The 22924-nt window shown below is 48.0% G+C and overlaps 1 protein-coding gene across 2 annotated transcripts; it reads right to left on the bottom strand.

Annotated features, from left to right (window-relative positions):
- Positions 1–22847, bottom strand: SFXN4 (sideroflexin 4). Of its 2 annotated transcripts, XM_055300316.1 has the most exons (15): positions 22713–22847; positions 21298–21363; positions 18983–19057; positions 17826–17852; positions 17685–17739; positions 14858–14883; positions 14488–14541; positions 14342–14398; positions 14141–14206; positions 13488–13560; positions 12411–12526; positions 7663–7748; positions 5894–6011; positions 288–378; positions 1–185 (listed from the first exon to the last, which is right to left on the bottom strand). In XM_055300316.1, the coding sequence occupies exons 1-14, from the start codon at positions 22749–22751 to the stop codon at positions 301–303; spliced, it is 936 nt and encodes a 311-aa protein (XP_055156291.1). In that variant the 5' UTR covers positions 22752–22847; the 3' UTR covers positions 1–185; positions 288–300. The 2 variants fall into 2 exon arrangements, with proteins under 2 accessions (XP_055156291.1, XP_055156289.1); XM_055300314.1 differs by having other exon boundaries at positions 1–378.
- Between the last annotated feature and the right edge of the window lie 77 nt (positions 22848–22924).

Consider the following 22924-nt stretch of genomic DNA (forward strand, 5'->3'; position numbering starts at 1 on the left):
TTCAACTCTCTTCGCCAAGTTTATTAGTCATTTCACAGTATCCTTCAGAGGCCGAAGAACACCCAGACATCAGCCCTCCCCCGGGCAGTCCCGCGGGGGCGGGTCACGCAGGACAGCGTCTCCGTTCTCTTCTCTCCTTCCACCCGGCCTTGAAACGGTTGTGGCCTGTGCAACTGTAAGCCAGCCTGTGGGCGCAGATGCCTCGGTTCCAGACCTCCGGCCGGCTTCTCGGAACCGACACCTCAAGCAGAGAGGAAGGTGTTCAAGCAGGAACCAAACAAACTCACCGAGCACGCATCCCTATACCCCTCTGTGATAGAAGAGCTCTGTGTCTTCTGTCGCAGACTGAATTTCCTTCTCAAGCTCACTGCACTGTATCTGAAAAAGTAAAATCCTTCATATTTATATTAAGAAATTTCTCGTCTTCAAAGCTTAGAGGAGAATTTCAGAAAAGCATCTCTTTCCTAGTCCCAACTTTTTCGGTGATAGATAGCAAAACATGTAACTTTTGGAGAACTCTGTTACGGAGAATTGCAAATATAAACGAACGCAGAAAGAACATAACGAACCCTCCTATGCCTCTGGATCCCCCTTGAATCAACAAGGCATTTTCAAGGTCCAGCAAATGCCAAGACTTCCTTGGGTGTTGGTGGGGAGAGGCTCAAGAGGGGAGATGGACTCCTTTTCCTGCCTCTTCTCTGGACTCTGAGAGTCCCGCCCCTTTAAGTCTTGCACAACCCACCCACTGCCTTCCAGAGTAGAGCCTGCTTCCTCAGTCTGGCCGTGCAGGCCCCGCCCTCTGGCCCCAAGCGTCTTGCCAGTCACACTCAGCCACAAGTGCCCAGCTACAGTGGACTCTTCAGCTTTCCCTTACCCCCACTTGGAATGCCCTCTTCTCTCCCCATCTCTGCCTGTTCAAATCCATCCATGTTCAAAGCCTACTTCTTCCATGCAGCCTTCCAGGATCCGCTGGCACCTCCTCTTTCCCTAATCTCCCCACAGCCTTTCAGTCATACTTACTTTCTAGCAGGCAACCCATTATTTCCGTATGTGACAAGTCACCCTTCCTGCAAAAGCCCGTGACAGACAGCCATGTGCCCCACCCACCTGCTCTCTTCTTCAGCAGCAGAATCTGAATAAAGACCTCATTTCCCAGCTTCCCTTGCAGCAAGGCTTGGCCACATGACTAAGTACTGGCCAATGTGACAGAAGCAGAAGTGCCACTTGGCCAAGTGGAATGAGAAAGGTGCCATCTTGCACCTCGAAGATGGTGCCCAAGCCTAGGGATGGTGGCATGCTGAGCTGGGAGGCATTAGACCCCTGGGGTCTCTATGATGCATAGCTGCCTTACTGCGCTGGCTACCTCGCCGTAGAGAGCAAAATGGAAGATCTCATGTCAAGCAGGAGCCTGTGTCAATCAAAGATGTAAGCAGTTAAAGGTATGAGGTATCGCAGGGACCACGATCAGCTGACCCCCCAGAACTGGTAACAAGTAGAAGCACAGGGCACCTGCAAGGGGCCCAAGACCAAATTCATCCATCCATCCATCCATCCATCCATCCATCCATCCATCCATCCATCCATCCATCCGAGAGACAGCACACACAGGTGTGACAGGAGGGGAAGGCCAGAGGCAGAGAATGAATCTTAAGCTGGCTCCATGCCCCGTGCAGCGTTGATCTCATGAGTCACGACTCTTAACCCACTGAGCCCCCAGGTGCCCCCCCCCCCAATTAAATCCCTTTCAAAAGGGAAAGATTTTTGCAGCAATTTGTCAGGCTCTTCAAACGTGACCTCCCTCTGAGCATTTTGGAAAGGCGGCTGCTGCCGAAGGCTCTGCCTGCTTGGCCTCCGAACGGAACTGAGAGCTGCTTGAACAGAAGCAGTAAGTGCTGAGAGCCGACCCGGCCAAGACTGAGGCCTCATCTCAACGGCGCGCCCACAGACTGACTTTGCGTTTGGTTCGTTAACTTCCTACACCCCCGTTAACCCTGCCTGTCCTGTGGCTTGCCTTCTGTCCCGTTCCGTGTGCTGTGTAAGAAGCCAAGTTTACTCGCGTGGTGAAATGTCAATGAGTTTGGAATCCCGAACCTGCTTTACAATTGTGATTACTTTGCTTTATGATTGAATAAAGCTGACACCGTGGAAAGACGCAACTTGTGTGTGCCCCTGCGTAGTGTGCCTATGACACTCATGCTTTATGTGAAGGAGAAATAAACTTCCCCCTTGTTGAGGGCACTGTTGCCTTGGATCGCGGTTACGACCAAATGTAATCCTAGTTAATACAGAGCCCTTCCTTCCCTGCACCCTGGCTACTGGCATCACACCTAAAACCAGACATGTGGGTGCCCCCGTGCGTCCCTTGGTCTTCATTTTCACCCCCAATCTGAATGCTCACAAGTTCTAACTTGTCCAATTCAAATATTTCTCTTACCGCCTACCATGGACTTACTCCAAACTGCCCATCACCTCCAGCCATAGTACTTCTACAACCCCCTACACGTCCTCCCACCTACAGCATGGCACCCAAAGAGTGCTATTTCTAAAATACAACCTAAGCCACTCCTGTGCCATTTTTTAGAAAAATTTATTTATTTGAGGGCAGCCCTGGTGGCCCAGCGGTTTAGCGCCACCTTCAGCCCAAGGCCTGATTCTGGGGACCCGGGATCGAATCCTGCGTCAGGCTCCTTGCATGGAGCCTGCTTCTCCTTCTGCCTCTCTCTCTGTGTCTGTCATGAATAAATAAATAAAATATTTTTAAAAAATTTATTTATTTGAGAGAAAGTGAGAGAGAGAGAGGAGCAAGGAGAGAGGGAAAGGCTCCCTCTTTAGCAGTGAGTCTGCACAGGGCTCGATATGGGGACTCCAGGATCACTACCTGAACCAAAGGCAGACGCTCAATCGACTGAGCCACCAGGCGTCCTAGGCAGATTCTTTAAATGTAGAAATATGAAAATTTTACATTCTGAGCAGGGAGTTTGAACTTTTCCTTGCCAGACAGTAAATATTTGAGGCTTGTAGGCCATAGGATCTCTGTCCCAACCACCCAACTGCCAGAGTCAGTGCATATGTAAATGAACATGTAAGTACATAACTTAAAAAACACAGACAGCTGATCCATGGTTATAGCTTCCTGACACCTGTTTTAAGTAATTCCTTTTTTTCACTTTTACCACAGACTCTGTCTCTCTTATTTTTTTTTTAAGATATATTTGAGAGAGAGAGAGAAGGAGCAGGGGGAGAAGGAAAAGCAGACTCCCTGCTCAGCAGGGAGCCCCATATAGGGCTTGATCCCAGGACCCTGAGATCATGATCTGAGCTTAAGGCAGATGCTTAACCGACTGAGCCACCCAGGTGCCCCATGCCACTCCCTCCTTGAAACATCTCCCTCAAAAAAAATAAATAAATAAAAAATAAATAAAATAAAATAAAATAAAATGAAATAAGCATCTCCCTCATTGTCTCCATATAAAGTTCTATCACCGTGGGGGGCATGGGAGGCCCTTCACCCGCTGGCCCAGCTACTCCATAGCTGAATAACCTACAGGGGAACTTCATGTTTCTCCCGAGCCCCAGGTTCCTCACCTATAAAATGAGAATACAAACTACCTTGAAAAGTTATCTTGAAGACAAGACACTAACTGTGTGGCACAGTCCCCAGGACACAGAAGGTGATGGATAAACCAGAAGTCACACTTGTTAAGGGTGGGAACACCCTGCAGCCTCTTCTCTCTCACACACAACCCATCTGGGTCCAGGGAGCTCGGGATGGACCACACCAGAGCACATCTCCCTGCTTTTGTACCAGCTGTGCCCTCTGCCCACGCTGCCTTTCCCCAGCGTGTCCCCTGCCACTGTCCCCAGCCCCTGACCATTGACGCTGCCTCTGTCATGTCCATACCGTCCCGTCTGTGTCTATGTTCCCCTGCAATCCCACTGCGTCTGCAGCCACCTGTGTGGGGAAGTCTCCCTCACAGGCCCGAGGACCCAAACACATCCACTCGGCCCTGTAACTTTAAGTCTGGTGGCCGCCTGACTCGAGAAGGCCAGTGAGAATGGCAGTGGTAAAGGGGGAGAGGGTTGCTCTGACCCCTGACAGGCTGTCCTGGATCTAGGCTTTCCTTAAGAAGGGTGACCTCGTGCCCCAGAGGCCCCAGCCATAGAAAGCAGCCCCTAGCCAAGGACCGAAATGGTATCACAGTAAGGAACCAAGTTACTCCTAACACTGGAAAAATGTATCCCAGGACCCAAGATGACATGGACGAGACAAACTAGAAAGGCTTGATTATCTGACAAAAACTCATTGGTTCTAGATTCTGACTCCCCTATGCCAGCAAAGGGAGCTCTGCGAAAGATTCTCCCCTTGGACTTCTTAAAGCACACCACCCCCCACCCTCAGCCAGGTCAGGATTCCTGGGCTCTGTGGCTCCTCGTCCCCCTATTTCCTCAAATCAAAGCCCGTGGTAGCCACACATCATTGCTTTTTCTTAGCTAGTCAAGGGCAAGACCCCATTTACTCTGGGCTGACCCCAGCACCAAGCTGCCGGTGTGTCAGGGGAGGCCCTCTGTAAGTGTTTGCAAGACAGAACACAAGACCCCCCGGGAAAATCAGACCAAGGCAGCAGGATGTCCCCCAAGATTTAAAGACTTCTGCAAATGACCTAAGCCATCTGCTTCACTCGGAGTACCAACGCAATCCGAAGTAATTATTTACAAAGGATTCACTTTTATTGCAATCTTATTTTGACGAGCCATGGTCTAATGGGTGGGCCTGTGAAAATTAAAAATATCTTCTAACGGGACATCTCAGTGGTTAGGTGTCTGCCTTTGGCTCAGGTCATGATTCCGGGGTCCTGGGATCAAGTCCTACACTGGGCTCCCCACAGGGAGCCTGCTTCTCCCTCTGCCCGTGTCTCTGCCTCTCTCTCTGTATATCTCTTGAATAAATAAACAAAAAAATCTTTAGAAGAAAACCTTCTAACATTTTATTTTAGTGAGAAGCTGCTCATCCCATCCTGTCATTTATCACCCTTAGAGCCGTACCGCAATGATCTAAGATGACTTAAAGTTTCTCTGTTATGTGCCGGCAAAGTCACCTGAATTAATGATTCTGTGAACCTACAATTAATGTAATTTGGGTTTTGAACAAGCTCATTCCATAAATTTAAATACTTTTGAAGACATCATTGATTTTTAACTTCAGTGACGGAAACAAGCATTTGAAATTTTCAGCGAAGAAATGCCAGAGACCAGTAATGTCTATTATATCAACAATGTCGCTGATAGCAGCAACAGCCCTCTGAGAAATACTGCTATCTTCAATTCTCTTAAACAGATATGGAAACAATCTCAGAAAATTTAAGCAACTTGATCAAGGTCATAGAGGAGCTGGGAATTTGAATCCAGGTAGTTGGACTCATCATGAATTATAATATATCCTGGGCTACAGAACTGCACTAATACAACAGCCACCAGCTGCACGTAAGTTCATAACTTAAAACTAAACAAAAATAAGCATTCAGTGCCTTAGTCACAGTCGCCACCCTGTAAGTGCTCAGTAGCCATACACGGAGAGTGGCTGCTGTATTAGCACAGATATAAAACATTTTCATCGCTGCAGAAAGTCCCATCGGATGGGGCATCACCATGGAATATTATGAGGTATTAAAAATATCTCAAAGGTTTTTTTAAATGTCCCAGAAAAATGCTTCTGATATACTGCTAAGACAAAAAGAATCCCAAATTGCACAAGTGATCTGGGGTTGGGATTAAATAATGTTATTTTTACACTTTTGTAAACTTTGCAGATATTTTAGAATTCTTTATCTTACTCTTATAACGAGGAAAAGAAAAAGTTTTTTTTTTGAGAAAAATTTGAATAGAGGGCACTTACCCGTTCAATTTGTGGGAATATACTAAAAGAAACTGGCACCATCAATCCCATTACTAAAACAGTACAGGCCAGCTTGAAGGTCCACAATGACCATGGATGTTGCCGGAAGAACTGGGTCCTGTAAGAGACAAGGTTACAAGGCTTTTTTTTAGAGGCTGGCCCTCGGCTCTGATGTCTCGTGTGTAGCCAGCCGCTGGCCCATGGTTTGGTCCCCACTCCCCAGCAAACACGCAAGACCAGCAGGCATGCTGACGGAGCTCACTGTGCGTCAGGCCTGGGGTAAGCACTTCATGGGCGCTGCCCATTTGATCCCGAGCAACCCTGAGGTTGTGTTATCATCGGCCCTTTCACACAAATGAGGACACAGCCACTGACTGGCTGGCTAAGTCACTTGTCCAAAATCCCACAGCTCAAAAGTGAGAGGCCCGACTCTAGATGCTGGTCTCCACTGACACGGTCGGGACATTCTGACCCTGACCTCTGAGGGTGTCAGAAACAGTGCGGGAGGATGCGAAGAACCTCAGCCTGGGAGCCCCAGGTCCTGAGTCCGGCCGGTGTCTGCCATGGAGAAGCCCGAGGTGGTCTCAAGCAAGTCACTTCCTGAGCCTTGGGTTTTTTTCATAGGAAGAATGAAAGGGCTGAGCCAGAAGAGCCACTAAGGTCACTCTGGCTTGGATATTACTGTGGCTGCAGAGGCCAGGGGGAAATGAGCGCCATCTCTCCTCCCAGCTGGTGCCACTATGTGGGCTTTAAGGGACAGGTAGGGGCTGCAGCTTTCATGGGAGCCCCAGCTCTGACCCAGCCAGAGTGCTCTAGAAAGAGTCTGGGCCAGCAGAAGTCTCCACCCCCACCCAGCCGATGGACCACGGGAAGTAACACTTGGCTCGAAGCCGCATGCTGCTACTTCTTGAAAATATGCTGTTCCGTGGTCCTAACAAAGGCTTCCTAGCTCGCCACGCTGGACAGAGGCGACTGGTTCAGGTGACCTCATTTGGCCAACCAAACCCTTCCCTGGGAGTTTGTAAACTGAGTGGAAGACATTCTCTGCCTTCCCTGGGGGTTGCTGTTTTTAGTCCCTCGTCAGGACTCTTTGAGGACATGAGCCGGGAGGTGTTGGCAGGCACATCCCTCATCAACACGAAGGAGCCAATGTATGGCAGGACAGGAGGAAGCTGATACTATGAGGAGGAGGAGTAGAGCTTCTGCTCAGCTGCCATAGGCTACGCCCCTGCCCGGACCCAGGATCTAAAGCAACACGTCTGCCTTCTGGCTGAAGCTCCTGCATGCTGGGCTTCTCACACTGGCTGGTCCCCAGGCCTTCCTCCTAATAGGCCATTTTTTGCTTCTCCAAAGAGATGACCGTCCACTGAATCTGAGTCCCTTAGGCTGACTTAGCACGTTTGCCATAAAGGAAGAAGACAGGCCGGAGCAATACTCACAGCACAACAGCTTGGAAAACCTGCAGATCAGCTCAACTCAGCGTTCAAGACCTGAGGGGCTGTACCTCAGCAGGTGCTGGGACATGCCTCAGAACACAAAGCTAACTGAGGAGGGGGCCTGGGCGAGAGTCCAGGGTTAAGGAATGTGCACCTCTGGATTTCCACACCTGCCCCTAATCAGTCCTACTGTCTCAGCTTCGATGAAGAGAGATTAAGAAGATGACTGAACCAACTTCTTCCCATCCCTCCCACCAGGTTCAGTGTTTGACACTCAAGGATCTTGAGGGTTGAATGTTTATTCCTACCCGGGGAGCTGAGTATGCTTCTTACCTTACAAAATAGTGTGAGAAGACTTCAGGAATAAAAGCTGAGGTCCCATACAGCACTACCCTGGATGATGCTGTATCTCTAACGGCCTGGCGGAAATGGAAAGGAAGCATCTTAGCACATGGAGTGAGACTATTTCTGGGGATCCTGCAACTCAAGACAGAGATAAGCAAACAGCAGCTCTCCTCTCTCTCACTTAGAAAAATACTGTGCGTGGAGAGAGGCGGAGAGAGGCTGTGGCCCTCTCGTGCACATGGCTGGAGGATGGCTGGGGTTGGTGCTAGGAGTAACTAGAGATGGGATTTACCTCCCAGCAACTTCACTATTGTCTCCCCATCAGTCCGCTAACCACCCAAATAAAATACTAAGTACCAACAAAGGCAGCTTATAGAAAAATCATCTCCTAGAACCAAAGGGTAGTCCCCTCAGTGGAAATGCTGGATTTGCCACTGAGGACTGCTGCCACTGGCCTCCCGATCCTGAGCAGCACCCCAGCTACTTCCACCCTTTCCAGTGAGGAACCTTCCAGAAGTCTAGCTCAGAGGGCACTGGCATAGCATCATACCCACATGGGCCACGCACGAATCCACCTGCATGCACCCGCCTTTCGCTTGTGTAATTGAGTGTGCTATAAAGTCTCACTTTGCACATACATAGTTTATAACATTTTGTCATCTTTCCTATAATGCACTCTACATATCGAACATTTAAACATGCCATCGTATGGGTTACATGCACAAAGTCACACGTACTCAAGGGCAATGTAAGAGAGAGACTCTCAAAAGGGAATTCTGACCACAGGTGACACTCGCATGCTAACTACAGAAGCCAACTCCTGCTAAGATACAACGCCCCATACAGCACTGCCCTGCACAAGATGGATAGGCACACACCCCACCACCCCCTTCCAACCACGTCTCTTCCACTCCTGGCTTCAGGATGTGACTACAGCCCGCCTTCTGGGCTCCTCTCTCTTGCTCTCAAGTGCTTCTTACACTGACGCTTACTCATCTGATTCCTCTGTGGGGAACGCCTTTCCCCGACAAGGACAAAAGGACAAGGAGGGTGGCTCTTCAAACATACACTTTCAGGGGGCACCTGGGTGGCTCAGTCAGTTAAGCATCTGCCTTCGGCTTGGGTCGTGGTCTCGGGGTCCTGGGATCTAGCCCCACATCAGGGAGTCTGCTTCTCCCTTTCCCTCTGCCCCTCCCTCCTCCTTATGCTGCTCTCTTGTTCTTGCTCTCACTCCTAAGTAAATAAAATCTTTAAAATAGGAAAATAAATAAACTTTCAGGAATATAAAATAAAACTGCTCCGCTTCAGGAAAAGTGGCTGCTGAGGGTGATGCGTTTCGACGTCAGTGGGGCAATGCCCCCCCTCAGTCCGCCTGTGTGCCTGAGTCGCAGGGGAAGACACTGCGAACCCGACACCCATCTTGAGGGGCACCGGGACACATGTCACAGTTCACAGCTGAACGGCTTCCAAGGCCAGTCAAGGGAAAACAGCATGGATTGGCCCCTGAAATCCGATCAAAGGTGCCCTATTACAATCAGATATTGCTAGTTGCGTAGTTTCTGAAATTTTAGCCAAAGACAATCAACGTTTTGGTGACAGGGAAATGATGAAAGAATGCTTATGCTTACGCACAGTGGCAGACTCTATTCTTAAGAGGAAGATAAACTTTAAAAAAAAAAAAAAAAGCAGACCATCAAGTCTTTCTTTTACTCTAAATCAGCCTTCATGCAAAAAATGAAGTTCCTCCTGGAGAGGCGGACTAGATACCCAGACAGCTGGCGGGGCCTGAGGCTGCCTCTCCTGGGAGGCTGAGCACTCCCAGCTCCCGGACAGAAGGAGTCTGTGGCCGAGAGCGTGGCCAAGCGGAGCAGAGCGTAGCACCACACCTGGCGGGCACGCAGGCTAAGCGCACCGGCTCTCACTCTTCTCTTCAGCTGTGGGAACAGTTCACAGCAGCCCTAATGCCTGGCAGGTAAAAGACCTGAAGAGAAATGCAGGGCAGCCGGGTGGCTCAGCGGTCTGGCGCCGCCTTCAGCCCAAGGTGTGATCCTGGAGACCCAGAATCGAGTCCCATGTCAGGCTCCCAGCATGGAGCCTGCTTGTGTCTCTGCCTCTCTCTCAAATAAATAAAATCTTAAAAAAGAGAGAGAGAGAGAGAAATGCAAATAGATGTCCACCTAAAGACTTGCACAGGTTCAGGGAACCCTGGGTGGCGCAGCGGTTTAGTGCCTGCCTTTAGCCCAGGGCACGATCCTGGAGACCCGGGATCGAATCCCACGTCGGGATCCCGGTGCATGGAGCCTGCTTCTCCCTCTGCCTATGTCTCTCTCTCTCTATCATAAATAAATAAAAATTAAAAAAAATTTTCTTAAAAAAAAAAAAAAAGACTTGCACAGGTTCAGAGCAGCATTATGCAGACTTGCCCCAGACTGGACACGGTCCAGATGCCCACTGCCTGGGGGAAGGGATATGCAGATGTGTTGGTACATCCATAGGATACAATGCTGCCCGGCAGTAAAAAGCAACAAACTGTTAGTAGGTACACGGTACAGGTGGATGAAGCTCGAAAGTCAAAGAAGTCAGACCCAAGAAGCACTTGTAGGAGTTACTAATGTGAAATTTCTGAAAAGTCAAAATTATGAAGGCATAAAGCAGATCGGTGTTTCTCTGGGGCCAGGGATGGGAGAAGGGAGTGATTCAATGGGCATAAGGGAAATTTTTAGGACGAAAATGTTCTAAATTTGGTCATTTTGGTGGTGGTGATAGCTGTGCAACTGCTTACATTTACATTTCATCAAACTACACTCTCACAACAGGTGAATTTTATAGTATGTAAATTATATCTCAATAAAGCTATTAAAAAAGTCTCATTAGGGTGGCTCTTGGGCACAAAATTTTTATTTCAAAAATGAGGTATTTTATTTCTGGCAGCCAGTTCTCCCCTTGTTCCCTGTGATTACTGAGTCTCTGCTGTAATTCCTTTAGAAAGGTGGCCATTATTTTCAGACATGCCACGAAATGGTCGGGCAGGAATCTGATGGCACGTATCTGATGGTTTATAATTCAGCTCTGTGACTCATGGATAGGGTTTAGAGGAGTGCTTTGTGAGCTGAACAATGATGTATTTACTGACCGAACGAGCAGCCATCTTTTCTGACCTCCTCTTCTGCTAACACACGGGACAGGAGGATGTCCTGACAGTAGTCCGCTCGGACGCACACACCATACGAAACTGTTCCCTTCACTTTGAATCGGGCTGTTCTCTGCTGTTCCTCATGCCACTTGCACACAACTGTCTCACATTGCATTCTTTAGCTAATGTCACTTCATGGAAGTCATTAAAAAAAACCTCACCTGCTGAAAAAGTATTTTTTAAAAAGTTCACACCCAAAATAAGACCCCTCTAGGCCATTCCAGTTTCTTCGACCTGAATGTACACAGAAGCCACTGTGCTGCATGGATCAAAAGAATAAACTATTTAATAATAAACCTTATTAAAAATTGAGGCCTTTTAGAGGAGTTCTGGTCAGAGCACTAGATTTCCTCAAGCAATTTTTTTTTAAGGATTTTTATTTATTTATTTGAGAGAGAGAGACAGAGAGCAGAGAGCACAAGCAGGGAGGGGGGAGAGGTGCAGAGGGAGGAGAAGCAGACTCCCCTTGCTGAGCAGGGTCAGGGTTCGATCCCAGGACCCTAGGATCATGACCTGAGCCAAAGGCAGACACTTAACCAATGAGCCACCCAGGTGCCCCTCCTCAGGCCATTCTCTATAGCAAACTGGTCCTCCAAGATGAAGACTAAGAAAATTGTTGTGAGGTGGAGAAGAAATGCTTCTCTTAAACCCAGAGAGGGAATCTGCTGACTTCCACAAGTACAGAGCAGCCTGCATGGTGGATGCTGAACTAGAAACTCCAGGTCTCACCCTCAGAGAGCGGCCATGGGTTTGGCAGAGGCCTATCCATGGTGGTCTGTCACACACATCAACCTGGCTAGGCTAGAGCACCCAGGAATTTAATCAAACCCTAACTGATGTGCTGCCGCCTAGATGCGGTTAACATCTACAATCATTTAACTTTATTTATTTTTATTTTTATTTATTTATTTATTTTAAAGATTTTATTTATTTATTCATAGAGACACACAGAGAGAGAGAGGCAGAGACATAGGCAGAGGGAGAAGCAGGCTCCATGCAGAGAGCCTGACGTGGGACTCGATCCCGGGTCTCCAGGATCACGCCCTGGGCTGCAGGCGGCGCCAAACTGCTGCGCCACCAGGGCTGCCCCAATCATTTAACTTTAGATAAGATTACCTTCCATAGTGTGAATGGGCCTTGTTCAAACAGCTGGAAAGCCCTGAGAGCAAAATCTATAAGGTTTTCCAAAAAGAAGAAATTTTGCCTGAAGACCATGGCATGGGCTCCTGAGTTTCGAGCCTGCCTGTGAGCGCTACAATTGCATGAGCCAATTACAATCAACCAACCAATCAATCAATATCCTATTGGTTCTGTTTCTCTGGAGAACCCAGACTAATGCACCATCTTTCAAACACTGTGGTGCAAAAAAACCAAAACCAAACAAACACTGTGGGGAAAAATGTAAAACTACTCCCCTTCACATGAGGGAAAACCAGATAAGGAAAAGTTGAAGGGAAAAAGGATTTTATTCCCGGCTCTCAAACTGAAAACTCCATGCTCCACCCAAAAGGCAAGCCAGCTAGGACTCCATAGTGTCCCCTACCTTTGTCCCGGCTTTTCTGGAATAGCCCATGACATGGCCTTCCTTGTCCATGACTTCAATCCCTCGAATGGGCTCAAGACTTCGGACTGCAACAACATTCACTGCACTGATGTGGGCTGTGGGTGTGAAGAAGAAAATGCACAACAGCGGGTGAGTTGGGTCCAGCAAAGGAACGTCTTTTCTCGTGTCAAACCTCTTTCTCTGATGGCTTCATTTCCCCAATCCTCAGGTAGTCACCTGGCATGCTCTGGCTAGCCAAGCTCTGTCGTGGGGGCTGTGGAGCTGGGTCTGAACTGCTGGCCTCCCGTTCTGGGAATCTGCCCACAACCTGGCACCAGGTTCCAGCAGCCCTGAAAGTCCAGTCCAGCCCCCGGACAGGATTCCAGGACAAGTCCTTGGGTCCTTGAACTACACGTGCCAGGTACTTCCATAGGATACAATGCTGCCCGGCAGTAAAAAGCAACAAACTATTAGTAGGTACATGGTACAGGTGGATGAACCTCAAAAGTGAAAGGTCTGGCCAGGTTTCTATAACATTTTCCCATATTTTACCACTGATATCATTCTGACAACTCTCAAACTGTTAGGATTTTCAAACTCAAATTTGGAGTGTGAACCAGTGAGCTTGCGGGCTGGCAAACTTAAAACAGGTAGGCTAAGATCTCTGCCTTCCCGACTTCCACTGGAGTCAGCCCATCAGGCTGGAATTCCCCCATGCTGCCACCCCGTCTGTGTATGACCCTTGGGCAGTTGCCTAAAGTCCTGCCTCAGCCTCTTCATCTGTAAGTGGAATAACATTGCCACCCACACATCTTGTCAGGAGTAAGTGAAATAATGCGTGCAGAGGGCTTGCACAGATGCAATTTGTGTCCCTGGGTTTGTGTTCATTCCTTGACAGTGGGAAGCATAGCTACAGAGCAAGGGCCACCTCTCAACCCAAGGACCTAATTTGGGCCCAGAGGCCCCAGGAAGCTGCAAAACAGCAGCGGTCATTCGTCACCATGGGGCAAGGGACGTGGCTGCCCCTGAAGATGTAGGAAGGCTCAGAGACCACAAGGTTACATGCTTCCTGCTTACTGAGAAAGATGATGGGAAGGGCTCTTTTCAACAAAGCGTTATTCAGCCGCAGCTGGAGCAGACGGGGGAATAGCTAGAAAAATAAGAGAAAAAAATCATTATTGCACGGGACCAGAAAATCGGCTCAACATACACAATAGCACAGGTCAGGCCATGGCAAGTGCTGTCCGTGTATTTTTTAATTCTTGCAAAGTTGGAAGTGTTCTCCCAATCATCAGAGGAACACGTGGTGGCTTAGGGAGGTAACTTGTCCAGAGTCTCTGAGCCCGTAAGAATCTGAGGCAGGATGCCAATGCAGGTTTATCTGACTCTGATGTCTATATTTTTAACTATCACAGTGTCCTGACATCCAAAGCAACACAAAATTTGTATAACACATTTATGTAGCATAAGTAATTTTTTAAAAAAAGTTAAAGAGTACTGAGTATATGCCTAAAAATCTGGGAAATGCTTATTATGCACAAATGCATAATATGCATGTGCTTATATGGAGATGCTTATTTAGGGGGTGACAGGATTACAAGTGACCACTTCCTTTCTTATGTCTTAGCCACACTTTCTAAATTGTTTACATAGAAACAAATCTGTAATTCAGAATAGTTTTTATTGTTCTGAAGAAAGAAAAAGATTTTACAGATTTTTAAAATACCCACTCCAAAAAAGGATGAAGAGGCAATCACTCCTGTCCCTAGCAGTAGACTCTCGTATAGGTGACGATTCTAAGGAAGAATCAAAAGTAGGTATATTTAGCAAATACCACAGTTTTACCCAGGAAGGATAATTAAAACATGCAAACAAAAAACCCCAAAGAAATCACACAGGATTACATATCCTCTCAGCCTCATAATACTCACATAACTTGCGTTTCCATTGACAATGTTGAACGCTGTAGTGTAGGTATAGAAGGAAACCTGCAGAAAGATAGAGGCACACAGATCACACACTAGGATCATTCGGGCACAACAGAATTCAGTCATCATGACACAGAAATAGTTTTTACCTGAGGTAAAATCAGGGACTTCAGACTTTTTACTGACAGCATGGAGAAAAATATCTGTAAAGAAAATAAAGAAAATATCTTTTAAGTGTTTAGAGGGAAGAGGGAGCTTGCCAGGGTAAAGAACTTCCCAGGGAAGATGCTGCGCTGAGCCTACCACCCACCACCCCCAGAAGCTGGGATGAGGCTACCAGGCAGGCGATGGGTGAGCGATGCTCAGGGAACACCGACAGAACACTGGGGACACCTGGGGACACCCGGGAGTGGTCCCTGCCTCCAGGACATACGATGTACCAGGGCAGGGCGGCTGAGGAGTATGTACTCCCAAGTGCATCTTCCTAAACCTGGGGTCTCATAAAGGCAGCTGACTCACCATGGGTGCTGTGAACGGTAGGAGAGCTGGCAATAAAGAAAAGGGGGTTAGTGGCTGCCGCTGCCCAGGCCGAGAGGGGATGAGGGGGGAGGCCCAGAGGGGCACCAGCCCCCTGCGAACCTCCCCTCAGGCACCCTGAAGGCACAGACACCGCAGGACAGTGTTTACTCATTTTTTATTTTTCCTAATAATAACTACGTGCATATGGCAAGCATTTCAGTTAGCGCAGCCCAGAGAGACCGAACGAGGCCAACCCCCTGGGAAGGCCCACTTAGAAGGCAAGCGGCCTTAACCTGTTCCTCCTTCCACATGAACTTAGCACATCCGTGATACTGTCATTTATAAGAAGAAACTGGATTTGCTCTTCGTCCCTGTTCCTAGCACAGAGATCCTAAAACCTTTGGAATTTCCTGAGAACAGCAGTAAAAAAGGTGAAATGGGGGTCTTTTTTTTTAACCCTAACCAGCCCCTTCCACCTCACCTGAGTTTATGTTAACAAGGGGATGTAGGGAAAGCCCCTAGGGAGGGGGCTGGTTGCCAGGGGAACACCCAGGTGACCTGTCAGCCCTACCTGCTACCTCTATCTCCAGGGACAAGGAAAGGGGCTGGAGGCAGGGCTAATCACAATGCCAAGGATTTTAGTCAACCATACTAGTAGAGCCACAGGTTCACACTGTTTCTGGGCTGCTGAGCATGCAGCCAGGTGGTGGCCTGGAGAGGGTGTGGAACCCCCCCCCCCCCGCCCACCTTGCTCTCTGCATCTCTTCCATCTGTTCACTTTTATAATAAACTGGAAACCTAGTAAGTAAACTGTCTTCCTGAGTTCTGTGAGCCATTCTAGCAATTTCAAACCTAAAGAGGGAGTTGTGGGAATCTCCAATTTATAGCAGGTTGGTCAGAAGGACAGGTGAGAATCTGGACTTTCAATTGGCATCTGAGGTAGGGGGGTGGTCTTGTGGGCCTGAGCCCTTAACTCGTGGGGTCTGTTGCTGTCTCCAGGTTGATAGTGTCAGAACTGAGTTTGTGAAGGCTGAGAAAAATTAAGGCCATCCCACCTCAAGTTTAGCATTAGCACAGGTACAGCCATCTTAGGTCCCTGGGAGTAAGAGCTGAACTTTACAGGAAAAACTGAAGATTGTCCTAGGCAGGTAATCCCATATCAGAAAGACAATAAAGCTCAGAATGCCCTCGGCAGAGAATTCCATATCAGATCTTAAGAAACTCCCCCACCCTTTTCCCCATATTGGAATGGAAAAAAATTCCTCCACCCCTTCTGAAGATTCCCTAGACCAGCCCATAAAAAACCCAGCTGTAACCCACTTCGGGGTCCAAGTCCCTGATCTGCTGTTTGGAGTACACTTAGACCCAAGCTCGAGTTTGTAAATAAACCCTCATGTACTTGCATCAATGTCGGCCCCTTGGTGGTTTCTCGGATTTGCAATCTTGGGCACAACAAATTAAAACTGTAGGATAAGGATCCCTGGGTGGCTCAGCGATTTAGTGCCTGCCTTCAGCCTATGGCGTGATCCTGGAGTCCCAGGATTGAGTCCCACATCAGGCTCCCTGCATGGAGCCTGCTTCTCCCTCTGCCTGTGTCTCTGCCTCTCTCTCTCTGTTTCTCATTAATAAATAAATAAATCTTAAACAAACAAACAAACAAACAAAAAAAAAAAACACTGTAGGAACCTGGCTGTTGGCTGTTGCCACAGAACTGAAAGGTATAGGAAAAGCCTGCACATCTGATGTCAGGAGTAAAGCATCAGGGGCACCTGGTTGCCTCAGTTGGGAGTGCACACAACTCTTGATCTGGGGATTGTGAGTTTCAGCCCCACGTTGGGTGTAGAGATGACTAAAAACAATAAATAAACTTAAAAAAAAATGCCAACTCATGTATGTGGGCTTAAAAAAAAAGTGAAGGTTGAGAGGAGAAACAAGTATTTTTCCATCGTGATGTCTATCAAGATAGATGCAAACTCCCACATTCTCTTATCCTTGCAGTACTTATTTATACAAATAGGATCACTATATACTGTTTTATACTTTGCCTTTTTTTCCCCTTAATACTAGTTCCTGAAGATTCATCCTTCTACATTAGTGTATAGGATTTACTTCATTCTTTTTTATTTTTTTTTTAATTTACTTATGATAGTCATACAGAGAGAGAGAGAGAGAGGCAGAGACATAGGCAGAGGGAGAAGCAGGCTCCATGCACCGGGAGCCTGACGTGGGATTCGATCCTGGGTCTCCAGGATCGCGCTCTGGGCCAAAGGCAGGCGCCAAACCGCTGCGCCACCCAGAGATCCCCTACTTCATTCTTTTTAATGAATTATTTAACTATAGTCTGAATTGCTGAATATTCACATTGTTTTCAGTTTCTTGTTTCTAAGAGAGAGAATTTTATAGTTAAAAAGGCCCTGTACAATCATGGGTTTTATTCCCCTCCTCACAGTTAAGAGAGAGAGAAGACTACATGGAATCCAAAACACTTATGAGTTATAAGTTCTGGAACCATCAATGGAATGACTGGTTGTGTTCCTTGGGGAATGACAGAGCAAAGCAGGCTGCAGACCCAGGCCTGTGCCCTCATCACCCCCAGCCCCCAGATCTTTCCACAGGACTGAACACAGCTCTGATCCCAAACCTGCTCTACTCCTCTACCAACCCCAGACTCTTCAAGCATCCTTTTTAAGCTGTGGTTTCCAGACTCACTGTCAGAAATCCTTCTAGGAAAAATAAATAAATAGATAAATAATAAGGCAGGCCAGGCTCTTTTAACTGTACAAATCATGTTTGCCCAACCCACTTCCAAAAATTAGAATCAGCTCACCTGCAGGTCGAAAGAGAACAGGGATCAGTTTGCTGCTGTCAGGATGCACTGTTGACTTCACAAGGGTAAACACAACAGTTAGTCTGGTGTTTGGTTTTGTTTCCATAGGAAGCTAAAAATTAGGAAGGGACTGAAACTTACGAGACTTCTCTTCCAGGCTTCTTTTATCTAAAAAGAGAAAAAACAAGCAACAGCTTTGAAAGGCAAATTGGCAGCAAAGAAGAAAAAAAAAAACTCAAGTCTCATTTCTGGGGCCACCTTTACTCTGCCTTTTCAAGAGTGAAGGCCAGAATGGTTCCATGCCACATGACTGGAACAAATAAAAATAAATGAATCAAACAAACAAAAGAACAATAAGCAATGAGATGATCCACAGAAAGAAAATGACCACAACATTAAAAAGTCCTCAGTATCAGGACACCTGGATGGCTCAGCGGTTGAGCATCTGCCTTTGGCTCAGGTTGTGATCCTGGGGTCCTGGGATCGAGTCCCACATCAGGCTCCCTACAGGGAGCCTGCCTTTCCTTCTGCCTGTGTCTCTGTGTCTCTTATGAATAAATAAATAAAATCTTTTTTAAAAATAAAAATAAAAGGTCCTCAGTGTCTCACCTTGGAGAGGACTCATGGCCAACACCTAACTTATCCCTCAGGTGAGTCCCTGAATCCAGCCTGCCCCTGGCTCAGAGAAGAGCAGGCTGTTTGCAGGGGACGCACCATGCCATTGGCCAAGGCACCTGCCTCAGAGCCAGGCTGTGAGCCCAGAAGCCCCACCAAGTTCTTAAAAATAAATAAATAAAAATAAATAAATATGTGAGCTTTCCACAGGCTACCTCACAGGACTGATGTTTGTGGGCTCTGGAAAGCCCCATACACCACAAGACAGATAACAAATACTTGGTTTAATTCTTTGGGCAGGAATATAGCCCTGACCCGAAACAGTACCTCTAATGAGAAATAGATTCCGACTTCAGAGGCCCACCTGAATTCTGGAGTTTGCCATGGGGCTCCAGGGATCAGCCACAGAGAATCCCCACTAATAATCTGAGCATAGGACCTATGATTTTTTTTCTCCTTAACAGTAGTTCTTCCTACTAATAATCTGGTTTATGAGAATGGATTCTAATTACATCTAAAAAAAAAAAAAAAAAACAAAACCAAAAAAACAACCTAACCCAGTTTTGGAAAGCAGATCCCCTGGGCAGTATCTCCCATGACAAAACTCCACCTGATTTCAGACCATGAAAGCAAAATCCTGAAAGCAACCACATCCAACCTTGAACCAAGCATAGGAGACATACCCTTGGGTCCTCCAAGTCACGGATGGATGCATCTTCATTTGTTAACAATAGTTGCCTTGATTTTTCTATTTTTTCCTATAATCAGAGAGAAAGAAATCGAGCAATGATCTCAACCTTCTTTTTGTCCACAGATTTAGGAATCACATGCTCATGCACACCTGATTTTAGTGCAACATGTAGCCTAGGCTCTCTACTCCCTGCGTTTCCAAGAGGATAGTCCTGTGTGTCACTGGGATTCCGAGCTCAGGCAGCTCAACCCGCTGGTGGCTCCCCTCCCCCTCCCCCCAGACAGCTGTTGTCAGCTGTCTCTGTGAGCGCTACCGCCAGCCGCCTGGCTTTAAAAGTTAGAAACCTGGAAGTCCCTTCTCTCTCTCACTCCCACATCTGATCGGTTCAGGCTTACTTCCTCTCTTCATTTTTTTCTTAATTTGAGAAAAGAGAATTAAATACAGAAAATACAAAGAAATGAGTACATATGCACAATCCCCTCACCCAGAATTAATAACTGTAAACATTCAGTTATATTTGCTTCCAATTTTTTTTTCCCAAAAAGCCATCATCCCCAGTTTCATGTCTCCCCATTCTCTGAGATAACCACTAATATGAGTTCAAGGTATTAACTTCCAGCCCACTTTTTTTTATTTTCATTTTTATTTTTTTTAGACATTTATTTATTTATTTATGATAGTCAGAGAGAGAGAGAGAGAGAGAGAGAGAGGCAGAGACATAGGCAGAGGGAGAAGCAGGCTCCATGCACCGGGAGCCTGATGTGGGATTCGATCCTGGGTCTCCAGGATCGCGCCCTGGGCCAAAGGCAGGCGCCAAACCGCTGCGCCACCCAGGGATCCCCAGCCCACTTTTTTAAGTTAGATATACATGACGAATACATGTATCTGTAAAGAAAGATGTAGTATTGGGTCTTTATATTGCAATTTGCATAAATATTGTACTTTATGCATCCTGCTTTTTCCACTCAACACTGTAGATGTTTTTCATTTAACATCATATATATTGTGACTCCACTTAATATTATACATTGATAATTAGATCATCACTTTTAACTTTAAGAAAAGTATTCCACTGTATGAATATACCACATTATGTTTCTCTATTTCCCTCCTATTGGGGATTCAGGTTGTTTTTCTCTATTATAAACAAGGCTGCATGAGACATCTTGAGCATAAGGATGGGAGTGTCCCTGTGGGTCTGGGCCTAAAGAATTGATTGCTGGTGATACAGTATCTCTTCCCCTTGAGCCCTCAGCCACACCTGTTTCAAACCCTCATCTTTTGCTTGGACAGCCAAGCCATCCCCTGAACAGATCACCTTACCTACCATCTGGTCCCCTCTGATTACTCGCCACATGGTGACCAAAGAGACCCTCTGGAACTCAAACCTCCCCGCCTCACCCTGTAGGCTAAATGCAAACCCCTCCCCTCTGAATGCACACAAGGCTGGTCAGGAACTGCCTGGTTTCTTTCCTGCATTAAAAGTCACACTGAGGGACGCCAGGGTGTCTCAGTGGTTGAGCACCTGCCTTTGGCTCAGGTCATGATCCTGGGATTCTAGGATCCAGTCCCGCATCAGGCTTCCTGCAGAGAGCCTGCTTCTCCCTCTGCCTATGTCTCTGCCTCTCTGTGTCTCTCATGAATAAATAAAATCTTTAAAAAAATAAAATAAAACAAAATAAAATAAAAGATAAACTGGACAGCATGCTCTGTCCCTGGGCTTTGCTTACAGTCCCCTCTACCTGGCCCTTCCTGCCTACCTCCTGTCTCCTGGCCTTCCCTCAACACCCTCCCCCAGTTTCCTGCCATATCCCTCCCTTAGATCCCGAGATCTAGGTCAGTGACCACCTTTGTCAATCCTCCTTCCATACCAGGGGTTGTTGTTTTGATCCCTTTTCAACCACCAGCACCTGGCTGAGAGTTTGGTGTTACCTGTCTGCTCTTAACCTTCCAATCTAACAAGCTCATTTGGAAGGAATAAAACCATGATAATATATATGGGTTCGGTTTCAACTGCTGTCTTAGGGAAGCGAAGTCTTTACATTTCAGAATAAAACGTGAAATTTCGGGGATCCCTGGGTGGCGCGGCAGTTTGGCGCCTGCCTTTGGCCCAGGGCGCGATCCTGGAGACCCAGGATCGAATCCCACGTCGGGCTCCCGGTGCATGGAGCCTGCTTCTCCCTCTGCCTATGTCTCTGCCTTGTCTCTGCCTCTCTCTCTCTCTGTATGACTATCATAAATAAATAATTTAAAAAAAATTTAAAAAAAAGTGAAATTTCTTATCTCTGAAAACAAGGAAATACTTACAACTGAAATGACCAAATTTGTAGGATCCAACAATTCTGTCCACTGAAGAAATCTCTGAATAAAAGACTTAAGAGAAAAAAAAAAAAAAAACTTATGAGGGAGAAGAACACCAGGTTAATGGTGGCAGGAAAAAAAAAAAAAGAGATATATGGTAATAATAACAGCATTATTTTTGAGACCCGAACAGGGTTTTCTAACTGAAACACCTCCTGGAATCCTCACAACATCCCCATCTCACAGGTGAGGAAAGAGGTGTAGAAGAGCTCACGGAAACCCAGCCAGGATAAGACTCAGCAGCATATGCTCTTAACTACTCCAATATCAAATTACTCTTGAGGGTTAAAAGCCAAGACTTTGGGGCCAGATGGGCCTAGTCCACATCCCACAAATGACCTTGAACCTAATACCACGGAGGGTCTCAGAATTTCTTTACCCTCTTGCCATTGTTATAAGGCTTAACTTTCGTCATAAAGAACCAGACACCTCCAGCAAGGCCTCAGTGGAGGCAGCTTGGTTCCCACATGGAGGAAGCATGGCTTGCTCCCAACGCGCCCTCCTCAGCTTTGCACCAGTTTTGGTTTTGGTGCAAAGTTGAGGAGCCATGAGCTCCCTCTGCCTTTCAACTTCCTCACTTAAGAAAACAGGTTTGGGCCCTACTTTCGGTAAGGCTGAGAGAGAACCCTCTAGGATCACACTGTGCAGTTAACCGCACGTGGCTGTGGAGCCCTTGGAACGCAGCCAGGCCAAACCGTATGTGTAAAATATACACCAGATTGCAAAGAACTTCCTAGAAAAAAAAAAGCGCGTAAATATCTCATTAATAAATGATTATATGTTGAAATGTTAGTGTCTTATATTTGTTGGGCTAGATACAGTATGCCATTAAAATTAATTTCAGCTCTTTCTTTTTTACCCCCTTGAACGCGGCCACCAGAACATCTTTAAAGGGCCGACAGGCTCCCGTGGCGCCTCCACCGGCAGCGCCGCCCAGGCACGCCCCGAGGCGGCCCGCAGCCCCGCGTCCCCGCGTCCCGCGTCCCCAGCGGCCGAGCCCGCCGAGGTTGGAGGCCGGGCGCTCCGGGGGCACCTGGTCCGCCCCAACCTGACGCCCAGCAGCAGCCACGGCGGCAGAGGCAGGCACCTGAGGGGAGGGGTGACTCCTCAGGGCGCCGTGACCTTGCGGCGACCCTCGCGGGCCAGGCCTGGGGCAGGGGTGACAGGCGGGCCCCGCCGCGGCCGTGGGCACCCCGCACCCTGGGTCTCCCCGGCGTCCCCGCCCGGGACCCGAGCTGGGGAGGCGGGTGGCGCGACCACGTGGCCTGCCCAAGGTCACCCGGGCCGGCGGGCGGGCGCACGCGGCGCCCGCACGGGGCCCAGGGCCACCCCGCCCCCAGCCGCGCCGGCCCGGGCCCTACTTGACGCTCGGCGATCCGGAAGCGCACGTTGGGCTCCATGGGGGCGCCGCCGCCCGGCCCCCGCCTCCCCGCCTCCCCGCCTCCGGCTCGGCTTCCCGGGCCCCGCGTCGAGGCTGCAGAGGCAGCGGCCGCCGGGCCCGCGCGGAGGAGGAGCAGCCGGCAGCGTGCCCCGCCCCGGGCGCGCGCGCGTCCCCGGTTCCTGCCGCCCGGTC

This window comes from Nyctereutes procyonoides, unplaced genomic scaffold (genome assembly GCF_905146905.1).
Source record: "Nyctereutes procyonoides isolate TBG_1078 unplaced genomic scaffold, NYPRO_anot_genome, whole genome shotgun sequence".
NCBI classification, from domain to species: domain Eukaryota; kingdom Metazoa; phylum Chordata; class Mammalia; order Carnivora; family Canidae; genus Nyctereutes; species Nyctereutes procyonoides.

Excerpts from the sequence above, each read along its gene's own strand:
- SFXN4 (XM_055300316.1), bottom strand. The coding sequence starts at position 22,751 with ATGGAGCCCAACGTGCGCTTCCGGATCGCCGAGCGTCAA. Across the intron at positions 12,527-13,487 it reads CCTTCCCATCATCTTTCTCA|CCCACATCAGTGCAGTGAAT; the intron begins GTAAGCAGGAAG and ends TCACACCCACAG. Across the intron at positions 6,012-7,662 it reads TTCTCACACTATTTTGTAAG|GACCCAGTTCTTCCGGCAAC; the intron begins GTAAGAAGCATA and ends TGTCTCTTACAG.